This window comes from Salminus brasiliensis, chromosome 1, assembly GCF_030463535.1.
Source record: "Salminus brasiliensis chromosome 1, fSalBra1.hap2, whole genome shotgun sequence".
In the NCBI taxonomy this organism is placed as follows: domain Eukaryota; kingdom Metazoa; phylum Chordata; class Actinopteri; order Characiformes; family Bryconidae; genus Salminus; species Salminus brasiliensis.
The window spans coordinates 74,992,982-75,020,096 of record NC_132878.1 but is presented as its reverse complement, the minus strand read 5'-3'; the positions used below and the strand labels follow the sequence as shown (position 1 = coordinate 75,020,096).

Genomic DNA, 27,115 nt, shown 5'->3' with positions numbered 1-27,115 from the left:
GGAACACCCCACCAGGCCTGCTGTTTTGGAGATGCGCTGACCCAGTAGTCTAGCCTTCACAATTTGGCTATCAAAATTCCCACGGTGCCTTATATGTATATCTTACGTCTCGACAGGTGTCATGGTAATCAGATAATCAATGTTATTCACCTCACCTGTCAGTGGTTTTAATATTATGGCTGATTGGTGTACACTACACATGCACTGTGCTGGCATGTGCTTTGCCAGGGAATTGTAGCAGGGATGCAATTTCGGGGATTTTGGGGGTGTGGCTCACAAAATATAGACTACGTCTGTATCTTGAGACACCTCTACATAAGACAGGCCCTGACTGCTACAAACATGCTGAACAGGTTTCATACACACCAGTTGAAATGACCTTCAGCTATCTGCTATATAACACTGGAACTTCAACTAGGGCTCGGCGATATGGCAAAATATTCTATCATAATGCTTGACAACATTTTTATCACATGCAATATTTCTCTAATGTTTTACACTCAGACAACTTTCAGTAGCAGTGTTATTTACATGAAAAACAATAAAAATACAATGATTTTTTTTCAAAATGTGCTGCATTAAATCCATTTAAACAGGACTATTCATGCCATTTGGAGTGAAACGTGCAGTAAAAGGCATTTTTTTGCATAAATAAACTATATTTAAGGAACAGGAAGGTGAAAAATCTAAGAATTGGTAAAAATAAGTGAATTAAAGGAGCATTATGTGAGAATTGCCACTTCCTTCTGGGCTCCCCCTACAGTCGGGAAGTGTAACCTGAGCATTGTTGCACACCTAAAGGACGTATGAATTTCGGGAAGGGCGGAGAGATTCAGAACCATCACTGAAAGAATCATGTGGACTGACACAGTAAGAGTAATTCTACTGGACAAATATGACCCTCATCAGAATTACGTAGTGCAGTTAGCAGCATAAGCAAGCCCAGAGTAGCAACGACACTGTTCTCCCCATTACAATTCGGTGGAGCAGCACAATGATTTTCAAGCTGTTTTTTAAAGGTCAAAGCGCTACATAATGTTACTTAAGTGAAGACTTATAAGGGGCGGGCTTCCAATCAGCTACCTATGCAGTTTATGCAGTTACTGGACACTGGTTGTCGCTGTTAATGTTTACAGGCTTTCTACACGTGATCTACATCTGTGTTTTTATGATCTATGAAGTGGTTCAGTGCTCTGTCTATTTGGGAACCCCCTGTTAAAGAAAAATGCTATAGCTCCAAAGTAAGAGATGCAAGTAACAACACAGCAGCGCAGTAAAAACAGCATAAGCACTGAAGATACTACGGAAACCTTAAGCCAGACAAGACTAATCGTGTCTAATGGGTCACGAATGCCCTCAAGCTGGCTCAGAAGAGGCTTGGATTTGTATGTGTGAATACTCTCGAAAGCAATTTACCTTACCTTTACCTGCACAAGAAGGTTACTCAGATCTGGTGAGCTCTAAGCAACTCTTGTTCTTCAGGCCAGAATTAATAAACACTCTTAAGGAGTGGAATGTGAACAAGAAGGCTTTTATGCAAGTGGCAGCTGACCAGCGTGATGCATCTAGGCACTAAAAACAGGGACACGTTGAATTTGAAACTTGGTTCAAATGTGTGCATCATTAACTAAACATAAAATACATAAATACAAGCCATACTACACATATTACAATCTCCATAGACAAACACTGCCAACTGAATGTGAAGCTGTACCAGGTCAACATGCCCAATACAGAGGATGTCAGCTTGATTTTGGAGCAGTAGACCTGCGTCCTCCCGAGTTATGGAGCTTTGGGATGAGTTGGAGTAGTGCTTGTGATCCAGATAGAGGAACGCAATCAAATCCTCACAACAATGTTTAAACATCTGGTGTAAAGTCTTCCCAGAAGACAGTGAACCAACTCTCAATTAATACCTTTGATTGGTTTGATTTGGATGATCTTTAGGCTACTACTGAAGATTTTACAGCTTAGGCTACTATTGTATTTTACAGTTTAATGGATCACGGTCATTCAGAATGCTGTGTAGTCCAGGACTAGGCTTAATCCCAGGCCATAGTGTACACACATGGACTTTGGCCTCTATCATTAACCCATCCGTGCAGTGAACACACACATACACACTAATGAGCACACATGTCCAGTGCGGTGGGCAGCCATCGTTGCGGCGCCCGAGGAGCAGAGACCGCTATGGGCCTTGCTCAAGAGCCCAACAGTGGCAGCTTGCCACACCTGAGAATCGAACCCACAACCCTGCCATGAAAAGCCTGGTGCTCTAACCGCTAAACCACTGTTGTCACTGCTAAGCCATTCTGCTGTGGAAATAAGAGCCTAAGCCTTTTTCTACTGGGAAAAAAAGTCATAAGCCACTTTGTGCTGTTTACCTGTTTCTCGTATTACAAACCTCATATTGCAAAAGAAAAAATATCCGGATGAGGCTTCATACACATTCCTGTCCTCTGAGGACAAGCGTGCAGTGACTCATGCTGCAGAACACATGCAGTTACAAAACATCAAATTGCTGGAAGAAACACTTCCTGTCTGAGACGTGTTATTGTTCATGATAGCCTTCAAAAGCTTGAGCTCTCTCTCTCTGAAAACTGCTCTCTCTTGTTAAACTGAGACTTTTTCTGAGTATTTACAACAGTAGCTTCTGTTCTGTTCACAGTCCTGGAGGGTTTCACATTAAAAGCCAAAATGCCTGGACAACACAGCAACAATATAACATCGTGATACTTTCCATATCATCACATTCTGTTTTTCTAAGGATTGCTTAGTTATAACAGATTAGAGAAGCAACAGTAGTGCCACATTTGGACTTTTTATCAATACAAATGACTAATGACACTGTTCATCTCCATAATATGGTGACGTAGTTTATCACAATAACAATAATACACCGTCAAATTGCCCACCTCTCCTATTAATTCTTAATAGCAGGGTCCTAACATCCCGCTTCTGAATGGTCAATTTCAAGCACATGTTGATGACACACCTACTACACCTGACAATTCACTGAGGAGTTACCCAAGGTGTGCTTCAGCAGGGAAATCAGCAAACTGTGCTGGACATCAGCTCTGCAGGACCACAACTGAAGAACCTTGCTATATAAATTAGAGAAGTGAATGCAATGAAGGTTAAACAATAGGACCACATGTGCCACCTCTGGCTCGCCAAAAGGTAAACCACAGCTCGACGTATTCATACATTCTTTAAGCAGTATATCTCAGACTGAGGCAAAAACCCCAATCCCATTAAGAGTGGACAGAACAGCCTAAAACCACACCCAGTTGGTAATATGCTGTAACCACATTGAACTAATTAGTAGACCAGATCCCAAAGCTCCTTTATTACCAAGTCTCCAGTTCTCTAATGAAAAGCTCTGATGGTATAAGCATTAACAGTAGGACACTGGAGAAGTGGCCACAGGCACCAACGCAGGCTTTAAGGGAATGCTGAATCAGATGCTTTGAAATGATGGATTATCAGATTAGGCCTGTAGACTACTACACAGGGCAGACCCAACTCCAAACAATGTCATCCAATAGTTTCTGATCTGAGCAATACACTAGCAGTGTTATTAGATGTACAGATGTCCCACACTGATGTTTAGCTCCTGTGTTAGGACCAATCTCTTTTCTTTGACAGAGAAACACAGAAAAATACTGATCTTCCAACAAGACAAGATGCAAGATGCTGCAAAGACTATCAAGTGTTCCAGCTGAAGGTCGAGAAGTGAGGAAGTTCAGGTAATCCGATGGCTACATGGTCACCAGATTTAACCACAGTGGAACTGGTTGTTCAGCAGTAAATAGTGTGGGAGACGCAGTTCATTTGTCATCATTGTAACACAATGTTATAAAGATATGATAAAGCGGTGAGAGGCAGTCCTCAAGGCCAGAGGAGGACCAACACAATACTGAATGCTCTATTGGTTGCCTGATTTTCCCACTTGCCTTTTCTTCAGTGTGAATCAATGATCATTACCATGAAAACATCTGATCAAGTCTTTTCAACGGTCAGTTAACTGGTTTACTAGCATGAGCTGGAGAAAACAGCACAAGACACACCCTCCATTGCCTTGTGTATGTTTACAGCTCCTGTCTACTGCAGAAACAGCCAGTGAAGTGGCTCGGAATCAGCTGTGATTGGAGATGCTCGCGTCTGTTTGCAGTGGAGAACGGCAGGGACTTCACTCCTGAATCACTTACAGCTGATGTAGCTCGGAGTTAACGGTGTTTACAGTCAGTTTTAGACTTTAACAGTTAACTTTCTTTTTCCAGTTGGTTTTAAAGACGTTACCTTTACGGACACACTGCCCTGAACAGAAACGTGAAGCTACCTGAACTACCCACCTGCGAGTTTCCCGTTTTTTGCTGCACATGTTTTGCCTTCCTTGTCTTTTAAATCCTGTGTTCCGGCTTGCTCCTTTGCAGACATGGTGGAAAAGTGTGTCTTCCCACTTTGGCGAGTTTAGCCTGAAAAGCAGCATGACGCTTAAAATCCGTGACGTGGAGCAGCAGCCAGGGGGCGTGTTTCTAAAGCGCTTAATCCCACTGAGTCACAGCGGCAGGAGAACCCTCCCCGTCCTGCCCACAGGAGGAGCTCCCAGTCAGGGGAGAGGGGTCCTGTTCAGCTTAAAGGTGGATTTCAGCACATGTTCTAAATGTATGCATGATTCCTGCAATCGTCGAGATGGAAACACTGGGTTTGGTGTGAAATGGTTTACTGGGATAAAATATCTATATCTATATTTGTTTTGTGACCCTCGACTCCTTCCACCACCGCTGGATCCAGAGGTCCCAGACCAGGGGGGGGGGTCTATGTAATGATGGAAACATGATGGAAAAATGATGGATCTAAATGTGGAGAAAGGTTTAGATCCATTGTATTCATATCTGTAGTTTTTACACTTCCATTTTTTCATAACCATTTTGTAACATAGCTTTCATCTTTCATCGTTCACCACCAGTGAACAATTCTGAACACTTTTACATATGTATATATGTGTGTAAATATATAGTAATATCAAATCTGTGATATGTTCAAATGTTTATAGACAGCCGCTCATTCATTTCTCCTCAAATCAAGGGCGGTATAAATAGGGAGTCCCTAATCTGAAGTAACAGCCGCTACTTCCTCTGGGAGAGCTATACACGACATGTTGGAGGATTGTATTCAGCCACAAAAGTATCAGCCAGGTCAGATACTGGTGTTGGATGATTAGTTCTGATCACACATGCCACTCCAACTCATCCTAATAGTATTGGATGGTTTTCCATTACGTTTGAGATCGCAGATTTACTGATCCATGGCCCAGTGCTGGAGGGCTGTATATCCCTCTAGCTGAAGTCTAACACTGGACATAGTGACCATTTCTGTGGTCACTGTATACACAGCTCATAAGAATGTTAGTTGACTACAGGACATGGATGTCCATTACCAGACACACTATGCAAACTGCATCACACTAATGGTAATTACTAGGATCAATGCAATTTTGGCAATATTAAAGAGAAAATTAAAATACAGGAAAATGATTCAGTTGATATGATGTAAACAAATGATTCAGAGTGGTTGGTGTGGAATAGTATTGTAGAGAAACTTACTAAGTCAGAATTGTACACAGTAGTGGTGAAAAGCTCCCTCATAAAAAAAAATCCTATATCCTGCCTGATTCCTGACACAGGGTTTTACCACGGTTTTGAGATACAAATATAAAATGATAGTTATATGAAGGGTTTGTAAGGCAAACAGACACACATAGCTTTAGTGTTGGTCATGGTAAGTACAGAAAATGGCTATATCTGTGTTGTAGACATGGCGAGCCCTGCTTTCTATAACCACTACACTTAAGTCTGTAAGAGTCTCTTTAATGCACCATTTCACATCATACTACTCTGAATTATGAATTATTTATTATTCTCTGTCTGTACTGTGTTGTGTTGTCTGTCCGCACTTGTATTGTGTTGCACTTGTGTTTTGTATGCACTGTCTATGTTGCACCATGGTCCTGGAGGAACGGTGTTTCGTTTTACTGTGTACTCTGTATGTAGTTGAAATGACAATAAACCCCACTTGACTTGACTTGAATGACTTTGTTAACATCTCAATGATTGAATTATGCATAAATTCTGAAAAATTCATGAACTGAACCATCTCTTCAACCAAAGATAGAGAGTCTATAAGGCTCTGACAGCTTTAGGTGCCTTATGTGCTCCTGTTAACTTTCTGCTCCTATGAGTTTCAGTCAAAGCTCAGTTTTCCTCCTAAAATGCTTGTGCAACCCACCAGATTTGTGTTACAACGCCACCTATTGGTTTAGTGAACCATCTGACATGGTTCAAGTCTAGGTTGTCAGTTTCATCACCCTAGAATGGTTGCTTTATGCATGAGGTATAAAATCAATAAAGGGAACATGTGGAGTGTCAAACACTCCAGCTTGCATTTATAGGTCTACTAAATCTCAGTCCTGCTTGTGTGTTCTCTTTATGTTGCACATTCCAGTGTTTACCTACTCTGACACACACGTTTAACCTTACAAAAGGCCTGGTAACGAGCTAATGAGTTAAACTGGTACATGGTACAAGAGCAGAATTGGAACACACTGTGTTACAGAACAGACAACCCCTACGGAGCTGTTATTTACCTGTCAATATCTGCAGCCAGAACTGGAACACCAGTGGGTAACCTCAGATGAACCGCTCAGCATATTTCGGTCTAACCACTATAAATGGTTGGACCATAAATTCTTTTGTAATTATAAAGTGGAGCAATTAGATGAGGTCCAGCTGTGCCATGAGTTTGTTTGAGAAATGCATAAGATGAGAAACACTAGGATACAGTAATGAAAATCTTCACCACAATACAGATAAACATTACAAACTGGAAACAGCTTACTATATAGTTGTAGTGGGTAACACCACCATCCCCCCACAAGATTAGGATTCGATTCCCCAGTTGGGCAAACACACCATGCTATGCCAACTTCAGTCCTTGGGCAAAACCTATGGTTGCATTCGCTCCATGATTTGAATGTAAGTCACTCTGGACAAGCGCAAAATTGTTCAAATTGACCTCCTGAGACCAGGACCTTTGCTTGGTGTGCATTTTTAATTTCTCCTATTTGAGATTAGTAGGACCTTCCAAGTATATAAACTAAACGTAGTCTTTGTACAGGAAGTCATTTTTGCAACAAAAAACCCGAACGATGTCCTCATTTAAGGCCAAAGGATCGAAGTTTTAAAAAATGAAGTATCATGGTGCAGAGAAGCAGAAATGTAATTTCCCCATATGAGGACACGGGGTCTCATGAGGTTAAATCACAACAAACCTGAAATCTGAGGTTGTTCACAGCACAAATGGGGATTCTCAATACAAAGTACGGCCAGTTGGGACGGGTGTACTCGATAGTACTGACTTGACAAGTTTGACTGGCGGGGGCAAACTCCCAAGGACGGGGGGATGCTGCATGGTCATTCTGCAATTGGAACAGCAGCATGGTGCGTAATGCATTCTGAGAAACACCAGGATACAGTAATGAAGAGTAATGAATATGCTCACCACAACACAGAGAAACATTACAATCTGGAAACAGCTTACTATATAGTTGTAGAGGGTAAACAGCACCCCACCACACGTTCGACTCGCGGAGGCAAACTCCCAAGGACGGGGGGATGCTGCATGGTCATTCTGCAAATGGAACAGCAGCATGGTGCGTAATTTAACCTCATGAGACCCCGGGCTCGGCAAGCTGCCACTGCTGGGCCCCTGAGAAAGGCCCTTTACCCTCTCTGCTCCCCGGGCACTGGAGTTGGCTGCCTACCGCTCTGGGGGTGTGTGTACTCACTGCCCCTAGTTCACTAGTGTGTGTTCACTACCACAGATGGGTTAAATGTGGAGGACACATTTCGCTGTACAGTGACAAATACGTGCACCTTTACCTTTTAATGCATTCTGGGAAGTTTGGCTGTGCCAAGTCCTGATAAAGGTGCACGTATTTGTCATTAAATGGGTCCTCCACATTTAACCCATCTGGTAGTGAACACACACACACACACACACACACTAGTGAGCTAGGGGCAGTGAGTACACAGCCAACTCCAGCACCCGGGGAGCAGAGAGGGTAAAGGGCCTTGCTCAAGGGGCCAACAGTGGCAGCTTGCAGAGCCCGGGAATCAAACCCACAACCCTGTTATCGACAGCCCGGCGCTCTAACCGCTGAGCCACCACTGCCCATCCTCAATAACACGGGCTGAACAAGAACACATCCGGGCATTCGTCCTCGACTGTACTGAGAATCGGCCAGTACAGTCTGAGAGACAGCCTTACCAGACACCGTTGTTACTAAAGCAAACATCGCGATACCGATCGACGCGCGATTTATCGTTCAGTCCTGTTTACAAACTGTGTAAATCTACCGAAACGACTGTAGACTCAACGCCACGGCAAGTCAGGACGAACAGCTAGACAGACACTCCAATCACAGACTTCCACTCGTTCTCAAGCTCTTCTCTCGGACACGGGGGTGAACCCTCGTTCCGACAGCGGGGTCTTACCGTGCTTGCCCAGGCTGTCAACCAGCTCCATGGTGTCAACAGCGGTTCTGCAGTGAGCAGAGTTTACTCCGGACCCTTTTTGGCCCTGCACGCGGACTGTAAACACAAGCAGCTCTCACTCGGAGCTTCTCCTCCTTCTGCAGGAGCTTCTGAGTGTCACCTCAGTTTCAGGTCTTTGCCCACACCCTTCTCAACACCGGTCTTACAGGTCCTCTTACAGGTCTAATTGTTCTCTCAGGGTGAAAATGATCATTTGATGAGCCTGTTTTCTGAGACTGGGGTGGGTAACTAGTTTCATGTACTCAGTAAAAAGCACTCAGTACAGTACAGTTGTTTTGGGGGTTAGGGCGATTCTAATGGGCCCTAAAAATATTAATTTTTGAGTTATTAATTTTGTTAGAGTTGTGGGGTCCAGTTTAATATGTGGATCAGCGGTTAGAGCTCTGGGCTGTTGGTGACAGGGTTGTGGGTTCGGTACCCAGGCTCACCAAGCTGCCACTGTTGGGCCCCTGAATAAGACCCTGTTCACTGTGTGTGTTTCACTGGTGTGTGTGTGTGTGTGTGTATGTGTGTGTTCACTGCACGGATGGGATAAAAGTGGAAGCCAAATTCAATCTCTGTCACAAATGGTACTTCTTATGGTAAGTCTTGTCTTACTGGTGTTTCAGTACATTGTGTGATGTTGGTGACAGCATCTGCTTTGAGATTGGTCACATCTCGGATGGTGAAGCTTAAGCATTTTTATTTGATCTTGAACGGGATAGGGAGCATATATTTTTTCTTGGTATTATATTAATATTATTATTATTACTACGCTTTATTTATATAGCACCTTTCATATTGTTAAAGGAACAAACCTTCTGTCCTTTAATTGGAAGTCATTGTGTAAAGATTGCATTCCAGTACATTTTGAAGCATTTCTGTTGGTCCACACAATGTAAAGAACAGCTGCCAAAAAAAAGTGAAAAGCAGCAAAAATAGAGGTTTTTGCGTGACAGTGGTGATGAATAAATGCGATTCAAAATGCTCTACAGGGGGTTAAAACACAAACAGAGATAGATAATACATACACTTAAATGTGTACACATCAATATTGATATTCATTCACTATTTCCATTGCCATGGGAAGGGTGACCTCCAGTAACTGCTAGCTTAATGCCAAGTTTAAAAATCGACAGTCCTCTCCTAACACAGTTATTTAAAACAACAGCAAAGAGCACACAAGCAAGAGAGCTTTAAAAGTGGACAAACTGAAGTTCAGACCCAGAGCAGAAACACGTTAGCCTGTCAACAAAGACTTTTTAAGACAGTGATGAAATTATTAACACTTGCAAGCCAGGTACTGTCTTTATAAAGCAGAGACCTACTAATTCTATCTGCTATATGACAGAGATCACATCGCTTTGGAAATAAAGCACTGATTCATTCAAATGTTCAGAATCAGTATGTGTCAATATTGGCAGCAGCAGTTGATGTTGAATGTGCTAGAAGGTTTCACTGCTGTTCCATAAGTTACTGAGCACAGAGTTTTTGTGATTTGCTGCTTTTTGTACTTTGCAGTCTGCTACTTTCGAACTCAACTACTCAAAAACTTTGGGCGACTCTACCCACCTCTGGTCATCAGCATCATTCAGTTTGCATAATCTTCATAAAAAGATTGACCAGTAATAAATAAATATAATATGTCAAAGCTCTGAAGTGAGAGATCTGAGCTGAACTGACATAACAGAATAAGCATAAACACAAGAAAGGAACTAAATATGAAATATGAAGGCACTGATCAGTGAACAAAAAAAAAAACAGTTGAATGCAACGATGCATGATTGGAATATCTCCAACCATGTTCATTTAACCATGACTGAGACGAAGGAGCATTGCAAGTTCCATCATGTTTTTGTTATGTTGGTGTTTGAACCTTATTTGTGGGTGTATTGCATCAGCTGAAGAGCAGGGGTGCCACCGGCACACTCTCCAAAAACCTATAGTTTTAGCTATTTATCTGACAAACCATGGACAGACTGAACAGTGTAAACAATAGAAAATCAGGCCAACTTTAGGTAATAAGGTAGTTTACTTCAGACCTTTCGAGTTACCTCAACTCAGAAGCATTGGACTTGACCCAACTCACATTTCTTAGTTTAGTTCAAATTCTTTTAACTCAGATTTTAGTGCTGCAACTCAGTTACGTCAACAGGAAAGGTCAACATTTTCCTCAGGTTGGACTTTGAAGGCTGTTTTCAAGCTCACAATCTTCTGACAAATGGGGCAAATGTTGAAGTGGGTGTGCCACAAGGAAGGCTGTTAAGTCACATAACTGTCTGTCTACAGTTCTTTTAAATATACTGTGAAGAAAGATTTGCTGCTTCAGCATTAAAAGCAAAGTGTGAAAAGCAACAATGATGAGTTCTTTAAATTCACGGACAAGACAAGACAATCATATTCACCATTTGTGTTGGACACATATGGAATTTGGCCTCCACCTTTAACCCATCTATGCAGTGAACACACCCATACACACCAGTGAAACACACACAGTGACTGTGGGGACGGTGGGCAGCCATTGCTGCGGCGCTTGGGGAGCAGAGAGGGTGAAGGCCCAACAGTGTCAATATCAAACCCACAACCCTGTCATCAGCAGCCCTGTGCCACCACTGCCTCGTAGAGCATCCAATATTATGTTATGCAGGTACAGATAGACTGTTAACTGTTTAATGTTCAGTTAACCCAAGATTGTATCCTGACAAAATGTAAGTACATTTTTTGCATACCTTTGTGTTTGAGGCAACAATTAAAACCAATTGAAATATTAAGTTTTATTATTTGTTTTGTGCCATTAAAACAGTAGACCTTCAGTTATGAATAAAATATACCATGCCAACACTGCTAATCCTCTATTTGTACCATAGAAATCTAATCCTGAGAAAATAGGCTCCCCAGACAAAAACTTAGTCACCTTGAATGTATGAGGTAGTAGGAACTTCAGACTCCTGCTGATGGCATTACACGAGGATGATCGGGCTGTACATTTACATTTAAGGCATTTAGCAGACACTCTTCCAGAGCAACTATGAAAATGCTTCACCTTATCTAGTTTGTATTGACTAGGATCCAAAATATAGCCTAAAAAGTCAGACAAGACTCATAGATTGAGAAGAGGTGGTACAGTGCAGTGAATGTCCCATTGGATGTGTAGAAAATTGGTCATTAAGTAGCTGTTAGTCACTGCAAAATGGAGTGATTGCATTTGGGTGTGCCAAAGGCCATAGTGTGAAGAAAGTAGCTGAATCTGCAGAAGAGTACGGTCATACAGGTCTACCAGCAGTGGCAAAAGGAAGTCTAGTCTACAGGAAATTCTTGACAAATTGTAGCAGAAAGACAAAGCTGACGGACAGGGACCCAGTTGTGAGAGTTCTTTCAAAAATCGATTATGAAGGACCGGTGTTGACTTTCTACCTGGAAGAGAAGCAATTTTCATTCACAAGCTAGCCAGCCCGCCAGCGGCCCCTGTCTGTCAGTTTCGTCTATCGAACACAATTCTGAAAAGAATTTCCTGTGAGATGGAATTTTCATCACTGCTAGTAGACCTGTATTACCAAGTTAAGACTGGACAAGATTAGAATTTACAACCTGTCGTTCAGTGGCTAGACTAGCAGTCATGAATGGCTGCAGAAATTCCCATTAGACAATAGAGAGAACAATAAAACATGAAAACAAGGAATTTCCAAACTGATGAAGATGAGGGATAATATGCTGAGGAGTAAAATAGAACATGTCAACTAACATAAAAAGTAGTTTTATGGTAAGAACACCATGCAATACCAGTTAGAATACTTGTGCAAACCTCCTAATGCTACATTTATCTCTAAAACACAATTAAACTGTAAATCACACAAGATAAGAGCTTGTGGAAATGCCATAAATGTAACTGTATGTAGAAACAAGAGTTCATTTGGCTCCACTCTGCCCTTTGTGGCTTGTATGTGCTGTAAAAGTTAACACTGTTTATGACTCTCATTATTGAGGCTCAAAAGATAAAGTTTGAATCAAATATTAAACCAAGGCCCCTGATAGGTTTCATAAAGAGGTGAGAGTTGAATGTCATCCCTCAAAGCTGCACTTGGATTACACCAATAGAGGCGTTTGTTGTCCTTAGCATTATGTTTATTATTAAAGCATAGCCTAGGGCTCACATGGAAACATGGCACTGCAAACAATATGTGCCGGTAGAATTACAATTCAGAGCCATCTGTGTTATTGTATAAAGCAGTCCTAAAGGAACCAGTACAGTGCGAGCGTGCATTATTGTTTGCATTTATGAGCAGGTCAATGGTTAATTCCTTAGTCTGCATCCATACAAAAGCTGCTTATTCATGCAGCCTGAGGTAAGCCAGGCAAAAAGAATGTGTTAAAAAAACAAAGAAAGGTGTGGTTACTGTAGGCTACGAGCGTACTCCATCATTACGTCAGCTATGTGCTAATGCCTCCCACCAGTTCAGGCCATGTGATGTAACACATGAATATGAGAAACTGGAGAGTGATCGACCTTTCTTTCAAATCCATTACACAGTTGCCTTCAACCATCAACCATAACCACTTGATGTGTTAGAACCTCCTTGGGTTCCCATGGCCCTGTCACTGGTTCACTGGTTGTTTATCCTTGGAGCACTTTTTCTAGGGACTGACCACTACATACCGGGAATACTCCACAAGACCCACTGTTTTGGAGATGCTCTGACCCAGTCGTCTAGCCATCACAGTTTGGATCTAGGCAAAGTGGCTCAGATTCTTATGCTTTCCTATTTCCAACTCATCAACATCAAGAACTGACTGTTTACGTTCTGCCTAATATGTGTATTCCACCCCTTGACAGGTGCCACTGTAACCAGATAATCAGTGTTATTCACCTCACTTGTCTGTGGTTTTAAAGTAAAAAAAAACAACACTTAATTTATTTCATTTTCAAAATGACCATGAGTATTTTATTTATTTATCAGTATCAGCAAATTGTAGAAGCCTCCACTCTATATTTTCATTACAGCTTCTATTTCTCTGTGTTTCTGATGGATATTTTGGATGGATATTCACACCTCCAAAGTTCCTTCTTAGAAGTTTGTTACTTATTTATTTAGGCAGTGTTGGTGGTCTACAAGACTAACATGACGGAAGAGTATCATTGTCCATGTCTTTTAATCATTTTTGAACAGCAACTCCTGTTGCTTCAACTTTCTCCTTTCTAATCTAATCTCAGATTGTGAAAACTATTTTAAGTAACTGGCTCAAACGCATGTCTATTCCAGTTTAACCAGTCCAGCAATCAAGTTTCATTGTTCATGGTACCACAGCCAACAGTTTAGGGATGTCACAGTACCAGAAATTTGATTGTTAGCTCCAATCCCACTGAAATTAAATGATTCGGCATACCCATTTTGATACCACAACAAAAATATAAACCAATTAAATAAATGTATTTCAACATGAACTCTTATTTTCAAAATTCCACAGGGTTTTTGTTCCCCAGCACTAACAGTGATGTAGAGCCTTCTCCAAAATCTTCTCTTCTAGGATAAACTAACTGTTATAAAAAACAAAATGTTGGTTTAGCCTTTCTACTGCAGCACCCAGCTGCCTGAAATCTGAAAAATGGGGCAAATATCCTAAATGTAATAAACAAAATATCAATATTACAAAAACAGTGGCATGTAGCCTTCTAGTATTTACGACCAACAGTACTGTGTTATGAAACTCACTCAACCTGTTATGGCACATCATGTCAACAGTGGTACCCAGTCTGGGCACCAAAAAAACCATCAGGTAAATTTGCTGATTAGAACAAGACCACTGACCTGGTTCCAGCTTTGGCATTGAACCATAAAGCGCCATCTAGCGATCATCATCTGTCAGTAACAGCCTCCTATTGAGACTCAGCAGTCCTTTGACTGCAGAACCGTGCTGTAAGTATGGAATCAGATATGTGTCAGAACAATCAAGCAAAACTTTAAGTATCTTTAAGTATCTTTATGTATCAACCCAAAATATTAATTTGGGAGAGAACAAAACTCAACATAACTCAAGTTATTGTGTAAATCTGTTGCCTATAGCTCTCTCTGCTTGTTCTCTCTGCACTAATGAGGCTTTTGCTCTGACTGTCAGATTTGTGGTTATGCTGCCAACTCTCTCGTTTTTGTGTGACCTGACTTGTTTTTATTATGGCATTTATTTAGATGTTGTACTCATTGAACTCAGAACTTCAGGACTCTCCAATGCTTGGTCCTCAGCCATTTCTAGGTGGTTTTTGATTTAAGCTTTGGGTCATTGTCCCGCTGGAAGACCCATGACCTCTGATGGAGCTCCAAAATTCTTTAGCAGTCTTCATATTTCATAATACCATGCACAACATCAAAGCATCAGAAGCCAGAAGCAGACAAACAACCCCGAAACACTTTTGAACCTCCATCACATTTGACCGTTGAGACCATGTTCTTTTCCTTGAAGGCCTCATTTTGTTTTTCTGTATGTGGTACAATGATGTGCTTTACCAGAAACCTGTGTATTGGTTCTCACCTGTCCACTGGAGGACTGTGGCTTTCTCAGGTAAGTTCTGGAAAATTCCAGTCTTCTTTATGTCTTTAGGTCAACAGTGGGGTCCCTTTGGGTCTCTTATCATATTATACTATTACATTCTGATGGTGACAGGTAGTGCCAGCTGACACTGTTGTACCTTGTGTCTGCAGGACAGATTGACTTTGACTGGTTTGAAAGTTGATTGAGGTTCTTAAGCCGCCATTTCATCATTTTTTTTCTCATCTGTCCAAGTCCAGAGAGGTCAGCTACAGTGCCATGGGCTGTAAACATTTTTAATGACATTGCGTACGGTGGACACAGGGACGTTACGATCGATGGAGATGGACTTGTAGCTTTAATACTGTACTTGCTTGATACTTGCTTCTCACATCCTTGAACAGTTTTTTGTTCTTCTTTCTTTTCTCTATGCTTATTGTGGTATACAGACACGGAGACTGTCAGCTTTTCTCCTTTTAAACTGGTTAAAGGTGTGATCTGTACGTTGCCTGCATCTGTTACTTGCCACTAATACAAATTGAAGAAGCATCAAATGTTTAAATTTTGTATTTGTTGTATAAATTTTGTAATTCTTGTACTTCTTGTACTTGTACTGAAGTGCAAGTATGCCGATATTTTCACCATGGATGTATGTAAAGCTCTGATTTCTCTATTTCAGTATAAAATTTAAAGTAAGTATAAAAAGTAAGTTTAAAGTAAGTATAAAAAGTAAGTTTAAAGTAAGTTTAAAGTAAGTATAAAAAGTAAGTTTAAAGTAAGTATAAAAAGTAAGTTTAAAGTAAGTTTAAAGTAAGTATAAAAAGTAAGTTTAAAGTAAGTTTAAAGTAAGTATAAAAAGTAGCATCCAGGGGTGTGACAGCACAGAGCACTGTGCTTTCATCTGATGATGGGGCAGAGCTACAAATTATGTCTGCAGGAAAGCAATCAGCAGATAAGTTAAGGGATATTATCAGGGCCTTCCAGGAGTGTTTATGCTCCACATTTTACAGTGACTCTTTGGGAAAACTATAAACAGATTCCCAGGCTGCCATGGCAGAAAGATAGCAGACATTTTCTCGCAGTATTGAGTATATCTGTGAACTGCTTGAAGGATACAGAGAACCTGGACAGTTGCTGAGCGTAAGTTTATTGGCTTTGTATAATCCATGATCAGCAAAGTCCTACAAGAAGCAAGGGCTGCAGGGGTCGAAGAGTTTAGAATGCAGTGTCCCACACTGTTTTGTGAAGCAAATGAAACGGCTGTAAAAGTAACTGACAGTGTGTTTGAAAATCCTATTGCCTGCTTAAAGAAAGGCAATAGGCAGAAAAAGGGACAGACCCCTTGACCATATCTGATGAACCCAAGTTTCTGACACCAAGAGCCCCAGTCTGTTCTCAGGCATTGCCAGTGGTTTGAAAGCAAAAGCAGACGATATCACTGCTCCTCTGGTTGTCTCAAAATCTGAACTTTTTTTAAACAGGGATGTAGAAAACACAGTTCAGCCTGAGCCAAGCCTGTATCAGCTTAACATTGTAGTACCTAAAGATGCGTTTTTAAACTATGAGGTCAAAAAAACAAAATGCCTGCATATTTCTTTGACGTCCTTCAAAACCTGCCTGTCCTGCTCTGTGCTCTGTGCTCTGAGTCATCCATGGTGTCTGTAGGTCTGTAGGTTCTTCTACAAAGCCTGTAACCAGTGGTTTAAAAGCAAATGCAATATCACTGCTCCTCTGGGTGATGCAGAATCTGAACTTTTGGGAAACAGTGATGTGGATAACACTGCTGAGCCAAGCCTGTAAAAATGCTGTTTTAAATGATGAGGTCAAAAACCCAAAGGCCAACATATTTCTTTTGCGTCCTTCAAAGCCTGCCTATCCTGCCCTACGCAGATCCTTCAGGGCAAAGACACACTTCTCAGTGTCGGTAAGTAAAAAAAAAAGGTACTGTACTATGTACAGCGAAATGTGTCCTCTGCATTATACTCATCTGCGGTAGTGAACACACACACACACACGTGAACTAGGGGCAGTGAGCGTGCACACACACACAGAGCAGTGAGCAGCCAACTCCAGAACTTGGGGAGCAGAGAGGGTGAAGAGCCTTGCTCAAGGGCTCAACAGTCCCCAAGTACTACTAAAAACCTGTAACCAGCGGTCTAAACTTGACCCTATTTCTGGTGACCCAAAGCAGACCATTTCTGATCTGCATTGCTGATTGCATGAGCAAATGCACGTAGAGCTAGTCTAGTCACAGTAGAGAAGTACTGCCTATAGTATAGGACTCCGACTGGCACCATGCTTAATGCCAGGTGTGCGCTAGAGGGGTATAAAACCCCCCCAGCATTGAGCTGTGGAGCAGTGAAACTCTGGAATAATGGTGGTGCTCCATCTAGTACTTTTGGGATTGAGTTGGCGAGTTGGGGATGAGGTAAGGTGGTGATCATCCAACATCAAATCAAATCATGTTTATTGTTATTGTTATTGTCAAATCAAATCATGTTTACATTACACAAGTGTAAAGGTGAGTTATACATTTAAATGCATTGAGCACTCGGAGGCTCTTAATAAGCAGTAAAGGAAGCTCCGCTGCAGCGGCTGCACGTTAAGCTTGAGCACCAGTCAGCGTGAGTAACAACGTTCTCTTCAGCTCTGTGTAAAACATTTACTGCAGACTGCTGGTAGGCATTTGGCCATTACAGCTTTGTAATGCTTCTTCATGGTTCGTGGCAGATTTGTCATGGTTTGACTGATCATAAACAAAACTGTCAGTTGGATGTCTTCACTGAGTTAAACATGCAAGAGCAGGCAATATGGCAGTTGATGGAACTTGATGGAGGTCTGCAGGATCAGACATGTAGATTCTGTCGTCATTTTTTATCATTAGTAATTCATTCATTCATTCATTCATTCATACACTTTGATAGCAATAAGTAAATGTCCTTAACTGATTTTAATATAATACATATCATTTCATGGATTTCAAATTAACTAATGTAATTTTAAAACATGCAGTTCACACACTAGTTCATACAGCTCATACATGTTTCCACATATAACCATTCATTCAACCTACAGAACTTCAGCCCAGCCCATCCAAGATGTAAGCAGTATTTCAGCATGGACTGCTCAAAACAGAGTTAATGTACATATTTCAATCTTAAAGGTAAAGGTAAAGGTGCACGTATTCGTCACTGTACAGTGTGGACTGTACAGCGAAATGTGTCCTCCGCATTTAACCCATCTGGTAGTGAACACACACTCACACACACACACACGTGTTAGGGGCAGTGAGTACACACACACACCCAGAGCGGTGGGCAGCCAACTCCAGCGCCCGGGGAGCAGAGAGGGTAAAGGGCCTTGCTCAAGGGCCCAACAGTGGCAGCTTGCCGAGCCCGGGAATCGAACCCACAACCCTGTTATCGATATCCCGGCGCTCTAACCGCTGAGCCACCACTGCCACTGCAGCATAGCAACAAAACCAGCCTTTTTCATTTTGAGAGATTTATAGAAAAAATGTTTTTGGTGCATAATCCACACAAAGCTCCAATTCTACATTTGTGTGAATGTAGCCATGAGCTATTTCACACAGTTAATAAACCATTCACTCATTAATGAGAGTGAGGGGAGTAAGAGGAGAATCATTTTACCTGTTGAAGCCTGTAAGCATACTTTTTTTGAACATTTTTGAAAATGTTAAAAAGTAAAAAAGAAATGGCACAGTGACAAAACAGCAGGTGTTACTCTCAGAAATCTTCAAATCTTGAAGACTCCCAAAAGTCTTCAATTCTTCTACTGCTACTATTTCAAACTTAATGACAACGAGTAAAATACAAGTTAAAAAGACATCAGTTTGTGTAACTTATTCATTTCACAATTTGAATAATTTAACTGTTTTAAAAAGTGCATAGTCAGTGTTAAATGAACACTACTACTACTACTACCACTAATAATAATAATAATAATAATAATAAGTTTTACTAATGAGTTATAGAATTCCCTGTCAGTAAACAAGGTTTTACTCAAGTATAGTATTTAGTGTACTTTTCCACCACCTGCAGGACATTACTCTGTCTGGGAGTGTGAGGTTCCTGATCTCCCTGACATTAGTCCAGTACCAGGCTACTGCAGGCCCTCAGCTGTGTGTCTAAATAGTGTTTTCACACGGTAACACTTCTACTTTTATAGCTGTATGTTTGTGAGGAAAGGAGTCCTCTCACACTCTCACTATTAGCCAGGTCATTTTTTTGGTGTGCACGTTCTCTTTAAGAGCGGTGCTGCGTTACCATGGTTACCACGTGTGTACAGAAATGGACTCCGTCTAAAACGATCCGGTCAGAAATGAACTCGCTAGTGGTATTTACTAGGAATTAGCAATAAATCTTCGACCTCCTGGCTAGAAAACGACGTGTGTGCGTCTGGTTAGATTAACTAGCGCTGGATTACTGAGTCCAAAAATGCAGGAGGAACGTGAGACAACATCACGAAGTGACATCGAGCCCTGCATGAACAGACACAAACCAGCATCAGAAAAAACACAGGTAGGGATTAAACACACACGCATGGGGTTTTATACATTATATTTATACAGAGTAGACTATATAGACCCACTTTTAATAAAAAAAAACAACAAAAAAAAAACAAAACATGGAGTTTTTATAGAATTCAACTTCAGGTGCTAAAGTGTAGTCCGAAGCCACGCATTTCGGCACAGTGATATGGGATTAGGCGTCAGAAAAAACTACAACTCCCATGATGCATTTCACACCATGCAGGCTCACAGTTTAAAGGCTTTACATGATGTTTATAAAATCTGCATTTCTGAAGGTGTAAGGAAGGTGGCAACGGTCTATTTTTGAAAATGTAATGTAATGTGAAATGCTTAGGTTGCTTTTGAAGGATGGAAAGCTAAGTCTAAGCTGAAACAATAGTGGCTTGTATGGGTGGGTTTATTTGATGTGGAAAATGGAGACATATTTGTGGCCTAAATGAATTTACCCTTTCAAAGTGAGGTTGTGCATTATCCTTACAGTAGCCAAATATCGTAGTCTGAATTGCAAAGTATTTTTCTAAATAGAAACTGAAATGCTTTTTTTCTTGGAATCTGACATTTGAATGCCTCAGTACTACAATGTTGTGTCTTATATCTAATGGTTGTGTGTTTGACAGGATATTTCTCATGTATTGGCAAGTATTTTCAAAGATCTGTACACCACAGACGTGATTGGAAAAGACACTGTCACCAGTCTCACCAAGTCGCGGAGGGGAGGCAACAGCTACCATGACAAATACGTGCAGGAGCTTCAACAGGTGCCGTTTCAACCTATGATTGGTCGCATGATTTCATTCTCCATACAATTTTAAGAAATCATGCAGTCATGCTCACTTAATGCAATGAGGGTTTTTTTCAGCAGTTTTAAGGGTTTTAGTCTTTTGTGTATTAGTTGATGTTTGAATGTTAATGATTCACACAGTCAGCATTTTCTCACATTTATCTGTGCTTATATCAGGTTCATTTGGAGTACAGCAGGCGGATAAGTGATGCTAATATGCTGGAGAAGCACATCATTCAGGCCCGACTGCAGGCCAGCACCACAGAAGAACGAGTCCAAGCTAACATCTTGGAGGAAGTGGGAGAAGCCTACCATCAGCTGGGCTTACCACCAGGTGCCTTTTAGCACACTAGGATAGGGCTGTGTAAAATTACTTGTTATGACACAAATGATCAGTGTGAATAGAAATCAAGGGTATAAAAGGGTGTAGTAAGGTCAAGGTCATCCCCAACTCCCAATTCATCCCAAAAGTACTGGATGGAGTACAATCATTCCAGAAAACACAGTTCCACTGCTCCACAGCGCAGTGCTGGGGGCTTCATACCCCTCTAGCACTCTAGCCCACTGGCACTGGGCATGATGCCAATAGGTCCATGTTTATCTTCTCAAAGGAGTCCTATTCTTTTGGCAGTACTTCTCTACAGGGACTAGACAAACTGTGCGTATGCATTAGCACATCTGTGTCAGCAATGGGTGCAACTTAAAGTAGCTGAATGCATTTTTTAGAATAGGTGTCCACAAATATTTGGACATAAGGTGTATTCATCTGCAGTATTCAGATGTGAAATGGGGGAATTATCATTGGGGCTCAGCCTACTTTTTTCATGTTGTTTTTTGTAGTCAAGTCAACATTTGTGTGGTGCGTGGACAACAGCCTTCTCAAGAGTAACAGCTTGATTTGTCCCCAGGACTACATTACAGAGCAACTCCCACTTATTAAAGCCCCACAAGGTAAAGTTACATTCGCTTCCGAAATCCAAAAGACTGTATGTGCATATGTGCAGCAACTGTGAATAACATAGAATTTGCCAATTGCTATTAGACTGCTGAATAGTTAATATTATTATTATTATTATTATTATTACATAGTAATATTTATACTCTTTCACATTTACATTAGGATTGTCTGTTGTTTTGCTAACATTGGGACCAAATGTCTAAATTTAATTTGATAAACATGAAACTATTATTAAACATACAATTATTATTATTATTATTTATATATAATAAGGTTTTTAACCCTTACTTCACAGGAAAATCCACCCCTGGCTTTACTCAACCAACTGTCTCATACAACAAGCGTGTGTGCACCCAGCCCCAGGATGATGGCTACACACCAACCCCCCATTCTGAACTTACTGTCCAGAGCTTGCAAGAGGGGTCCGAGGAGACGCTCACTCTGCTCTCCTCAGAGGAGGCCAGGAGCACTGGGAGCGTTCACTCTCAGGTCAGTGAGGGTCAGCAGGCTGTTTCTTCTGTTCTGCTGTATGCACAGGGACCCTGTTGTCCTTCTTAGTCCTTCAAAATCATTTATTAAAAGATAAATAAAGCAGACATAATTTGCATTTCTCATTAGATCCCAAAAGCCTTTTCTGTCTATTACACTTCCAAAACAAGATATGTTGTGGATGTTGTGTTAGGATCTTATAGTGCAATATAGTGAGCACATGTTTTCATATTTTGTGTTTCCACTGTTCTCATTTAGAAGGTGTCCCAGATGGGTAAACCCTCATGGAAGTTGAAGCTGAGTGCTCAGAGTCAGGCGGAGGACAAGGCGGCTCTGCAGAAGTTTAGGAAAACCCAGAATTTCCTTCGCAACCCTCACTTCCAGCCCCTGAGTGGCCAGCGTGGGGGCAAATCTCTCATCACGACTGAGAGAAGGGTGCAAAATGCAGCAAAGGAAAGGAAAGACTGCTGGTGAGGCACATGAAATATGGTGCATTTAAAAGCTATGAGATAGGGTTCTACCAAACAGGCTTCCAAAATCTAATTAAGTCAAATTAAATTGCTCTAAGCTTTTGCTAGTTTGGGCCTTGCACATTACATTCCCTATAATAAAAGTACAAATATGACACACCTATTGAGAAAGACAAATGGGGACAGATGGTAAGGGGCTTATTGGCTCATGACACAAAATGCATTGAACCTGGGTGTGCATCATTTCCACATGAATCAAGTATAGGTGTAAGAATATATTGGTATATCTAAGTATCACTATATTATTTTTAACAATTCTGTATCGATTCTTAAAAAAAATGCAGCATCAATGTTTTATTAATAATGTAATATAAAGATTGGTGGCAGACAGTGGTTCATTTTGTGTTGTGTTTAAACTCTGGGTAGCAGTGTTGCAAATGCTAGGTAGCAGTTTTGTACTGTGTTTTCAGGTCTTTTACTTATATATATATAATCTGAGTATAATAATGGTTAAATATGATAATATATGATCATGCATATAGTACTGACATATACCACAATGTATTGAATCGTAAACCCTGTATCGTGATACGCATTATATTACCAGGTTCTTGCCAAATACACAGCCCACAACATCTGTTCTGTCTTTCAGTTTACTTCCTTTGACCTAATATGTAATATAATGTAATGTTTCATACACAAAATAAATGTAAACAGTAAACAGTTTTTTAAACTATTAAGCTATTAAAAGTGTTAAGGTAAGACACTTTTTTCTTTAAACAAATTACAGCATAACAGTGAAATAAAAGGGCTCTTCTGCCACACGCAGGTTTGCTTATGGTCCGCATCTTCTGCAACTTTTCTTCTCTGCCTTAGACAAGGCAAACATTTCCTCCAGGATTAGTCTGTTTTCTTCCAACACCAAAACAGCTGTTATGCATTTAACTACTCGGAAGATTGACACAAACCAATTCTGTTTTTGTTGACCATGTAGGCTTTTGATTGTATGACCATGCCGTATAGATGCAGCTTTATTTGCTCCTGCACAACATTAAACCCCCCCTGTTTCTTTACACGCGACGCTTGTTTGCTTGACTGGAAAAAACGATAACAAAAAAGCAGAGCTCCAGTTTCACTCTCTGTCTCCTTCAGCAGCAGTCCAGAAGCACCTGTGCCTGTTTTCATTGCCAGCCCACCTGTGGTGCTGTTTGCAGCCTACCGAGTTGGACAAGTCTATGAGGTGCACATGGTTTATATTTCAAATGTTATGATTGACTTTACAGTTTTATACCTCTAGTTACGCCTGACTCTTATAGTCTAAAGTTACTATTGTGTGTTTGCTGTACATTATGAGGATGGTCTTGTAAACAAGGATGTGAAGGTCTGCAATACTGAGAGAAATTGTGCATGGAAAAATGAATCTGAATGTATTGAAGGATGTCACTGGCAGGTGGCATGTTTATAGTAGCATGTAACCAGGAGTCTGTGGTTGTGTCTCATTTAGACCACAGTGGAACTGAGGAACATGACTGCAGCTAGCCGCCATGTACGTGTGATCCCGCCCACCACTCCACACTTCTCTATTGGTCTAGGTGAGTGTTCATCAGATCACAGACACCTTGCAATAGCATCAGTAAAGTAGCCTCACTGATAGTATATCTTTGGGAATAATTTATATACATGTACATTTCAAGACCTGAAAAAGAAATAGCACACACTCTCATTAAGAAGCATTGCATTGCTATTGAAGAACCACATTTAGGTCTATAAAGAACCATGTTTGTAATGGAGGTGTGTCAGTGTGAAGAAGCTTTAAATTAGTAAACAAACTTTACATCAAGAGGAAGTTCTTTAAGCCTTTAATGGGTTCCTCACACTCACACATATTTGTTTCTTTGCCCTAAGAGTATCCTTTCTAAAGAACTCTATGGGACTTTTCCTCCAGCTGTGCCGGCTCCGGCCGCAGAATCAGTCCAAGAAACACCTGGACATGTGCCGCTGTATGGTCCAGTAACACAAGTGTGTGTCCACAGGCCGGTTCCCTGGTGAAGGTGGGGTTGTAGCTCCAGGGATGAGTTGCCAGTACACAGTGCGCTTTGCCCCAGACAGCCTGGACGACTATGAGGACTTCCTGCTGGTGGAGACACAGTCTCCTTATCCCCTTGTCATACCCTTGGAGGCCCGCAGACCCCCGCCAATACTCACATGTAAGTTGGCCTACACTGTTGTCTCAGAAATGATATGTTAAGTAAAAACAGCCCATTTTGTGTGAAAACATCCTGCTTTGTCTGACGTTTGTCTGAATAAATTTAATTAAATGACTACTTATTATTTTCAAAATACCAAGCATATCTCTAACTGTGTATTTAGAGCATATCTAAATACACAGTTAGTAGACCACACTGCCTGGGTGAAATAAGATAACACACAGGTTGTGTAATGTAAAACGGAAAAAGTTTGTAGACACCTGTTTGTCCAACACTTCTCAAATCAAAGGTCTTAATAAACAATTTGTCCATTCTTTGCTGCAGTAATAGCTTCTGCTCTTCTCGTAAGACTTTACACTAAATGTTAGAACATTGCAGTCAGGATTTGATTGCTTTCAGCCATGAGAGCATTAGTAAGAGGTCTCATGTTGGATGAGTAGTTCTGCCATTTCAACCCATCTCAAAGGTAAGGAGTTCCATCATCCAAGAGAGCTCCACAGCCCAACACTGGGATGCTTTATACCAGTCTAGCTGGTGCTTTAAATTGGTTAGGCTTTTGGCATCCCATTCTTTTGACAGTACTTGTTTGTAAAGATTCTACAAAATATATCGGGATGTCTGGGTATTTTGTATTTGTCTGTCTTGATGATGTTGTCTAATTCTTGTACTCTATCTGTGTCTCTACGTTTCACATCTCCGGATGTCCAGTGCCTGCTGTTCTGGACTTCGGCTACTGCCTGGTGGGAGGGGTGAAGTTTATGGAGGTTCTGTGCCGTAACGATGGTCAAAGTGCTGGGACTTTTTGCATAATGCCCAAGAAACAGTGGCCTGCCTCCAGCCTCAGGGTACATAAGCACACAAAAAGTCAACATTAAGGCCAGATAATTGAATTGCATGATTACAATGTAGCACCAGGCGATGATGATAGATAGATTCATTACAGGCTTTTTTTTGCTTCTCCTATAAGCAATAAGATTAAATACAAAATTGTTTTGGAAGGAAACACATATTAATGTGTCCAATATATTATAATACACTATCGCATTAATAAATATTATACCTTCAGTCTGCAGTGAAGGCCAGCTTTGCAGAACAGCCACCATTTGCAGTCAGCCCCTCTCTGTTTGCCTTGCTGCCTGGCCAAGCTGTGGTCATGGAGGTAAGAGGCTCATTACCCTTGTGAAGTTTTGATCATAATCTATATACATATATGTGCAACCTATATAAACTGCTATAGAAATACGTGTCTAAACTAAAAATGAGGTATGTTTTTTTTTGTTTTATGAAAGTATAAAATTGCACTCTAATATAACTACTTTTAAATAATTAAATAAAAATGACTTTATGACTGTTCTGACATTAAATGCCACAATTTCTTATTTTTACTTGTTTTCTCATATTACACGCATGCTTGTGTGGGCTTGGGCCTTACAGTATCAAAACTGCAGAACCAATAAAATCAGTGATTATAATTATCATATAATGTCTATGTATATTTTTCATTTTCATTGTATACTCCAATATTTGTAGTGATATTCAGTGATATCCTGACTAATATGATTATTAGTTCTCAGTTGTATCAGTGTCACAGTTCATTAGTTCTCTTCATAAAAGGTTATTTTGTATTACGATGTATTCTAAATATATTCTGATGCTGAGTCCACTTTAAGGAGGTTTGAAGCCTGGCAATGCCATGACCAAAATCCTGTTCATTATCTACAGTGTTTTGCAGTTATGGCTAAAATTGTAGGTTGGCAATACTAGCTATTGGTATTGGCCAGCCAATGTATTACTCTGACTGATGTTGACAGATTTTGCTTTATCTCTCTTTGCTTTGCTTTTCAGGTTGTTTTCTTCCCAACAGCTGCTGAAATCTGCGCTCAAAGCTTTACCATTGTCTGTGATAACTGTCAGGTGAAGGATTTCACCATACAAGGTGATTCAGTATTAAAATATGTTGTATTTCTTAACATTGCTCATTCTTAATAATAATTTCAGAATGTCAGAATATTCATCTCACCAGCTAGTTCCACCTAGTTCAGACACCAGTGTTTTCCAAGACAGTTTAGCTATTTCATTGCAGATTATCGGTCAATATAGTAAGTTGAACTGAGGGTCTAAAACTGTACAGTGCAAAGGGCCCTAAATCTGAATTTTTGAAAACATTCATTTAAATACTTACTAAACTAAAGTTTGAACTTTAATCATGTAGCTCAGCCTGATTGTGTTTTTTATTTAAGGCCTTCTTCTTATGTTATCTGCGCTGTGGCAGGCACGGGTCAGTTAGTGATGCTGGAGCTGGTGGCGATGGAGGGTGGAGAGGATTTACCAGAGCTTGGTGAATTGCGTGACCTGACCGCTGATCATTTTGTAAGATTTGATCCAACAAACCTGAACTCCATTCTACAGAAGAAACTCATCATCAAGAACAACACGTGAGATCACATACATCCATATTCATTTCAATTCCTGATCTATGTTTTGTCTGTACACCCGAACACCCCCAATTTTTTCAGTAGTCCACTAATAGTGTTGCATGGCA

At 40.7% G+C, this 27,115-nt stretch overlaps 2 protein-coding genes across 6 annotated transcripts in view; one reads left to right on the top strand and one right to left on the bottom strand.

The window, feature by feature from the left end:
- The window catches only part of plcd1a (phospholipase C, delta 1a), a 31,052-nt gene extending 26,567 nt beyond the window's left edge, over positions 1 to 4,485 (bottom strand). The window contains exon 1 of the mRNA XM_072688871.1: positions 4,356 to 4,485. Coding sequence (XP_072544972.1) covers positions 4,356 to 4,440 — 85 coding nt within the window. The 5' untranslated portion in view covers positions 4,441 to 4,485. The remainder of the gene's footprint in view (positions 1 to 4,355) is intronic.
- A 14,945-nt stretch (positions 4,486 to 19,430) lies between these two features.
- The window catches only part of dlec1 (DLEC1 cilia and flagella associated protein), a 25,184-nt gene continuing 17,499 nt past the window's right edge, over positions 19,431 to 27,115 (top strand). For 3 of the 5 annotated variants that reach the window (XM_072688865.1, XM_072688863.1, XM_072688867.1), the window contains exons 1-13: positions 19,431 to 19,657; positions 20,286 to 20,426; positions 20,627 to 20,783; positions 21,290 to 21,400; positions 21,703 to 21,896; positions 22,155 to 22,366; positions 23,519 to 23,606; positions 23,871 to 23,958; positions 24,400 to 24,573; positions 25,282 to 25,418; positions 25,640 to 25,732; positions 26,419 to 26,509; positions 26,846 to 27,008. In XM_072688865.1, coding sequence (XP_072544966.1) covers positions 19,574 to 19,657; positions 20,286 to 20,426; positions 20,627 to 20,783; positions 21,290 to 21,400; positions 21,703 to 21,896; positions 22,155 to 22,366; positions 23,519 to 23,606; positions 23,871 to 23,958; positions 24,400 to 24,573; positions 25,282 to 25,418; positions 25,640 to 25,732; positions 26,419 to 26,509; positions 26,846 to 27,008 — 1,733 coding nt within the window. In that variant the 5' untranslated portion in view covers positions 19,431 to 19,573. Of the gene's footprint in view, positions 19,658 to 20,285; positions 20,427 to 20,626; positions 20,784 to 21,289; positions 21,401 to 21,702; positions 21,897 to 22,154; positions 22,367 to 23,518; positions 23,607 to 23,870; positions 23,959 to 24,399; positions 24,574 to 25,281; positions 25,419 to 25,639; positions 25,733 to 26,418; positions 26,510 to 26,845; positions 27,009 to 27,115 lie in introns of those variants that run through there. The other 2 variants (XM_072688864.1, XM_072688866.1) reach the window with 2 other exon arrangements.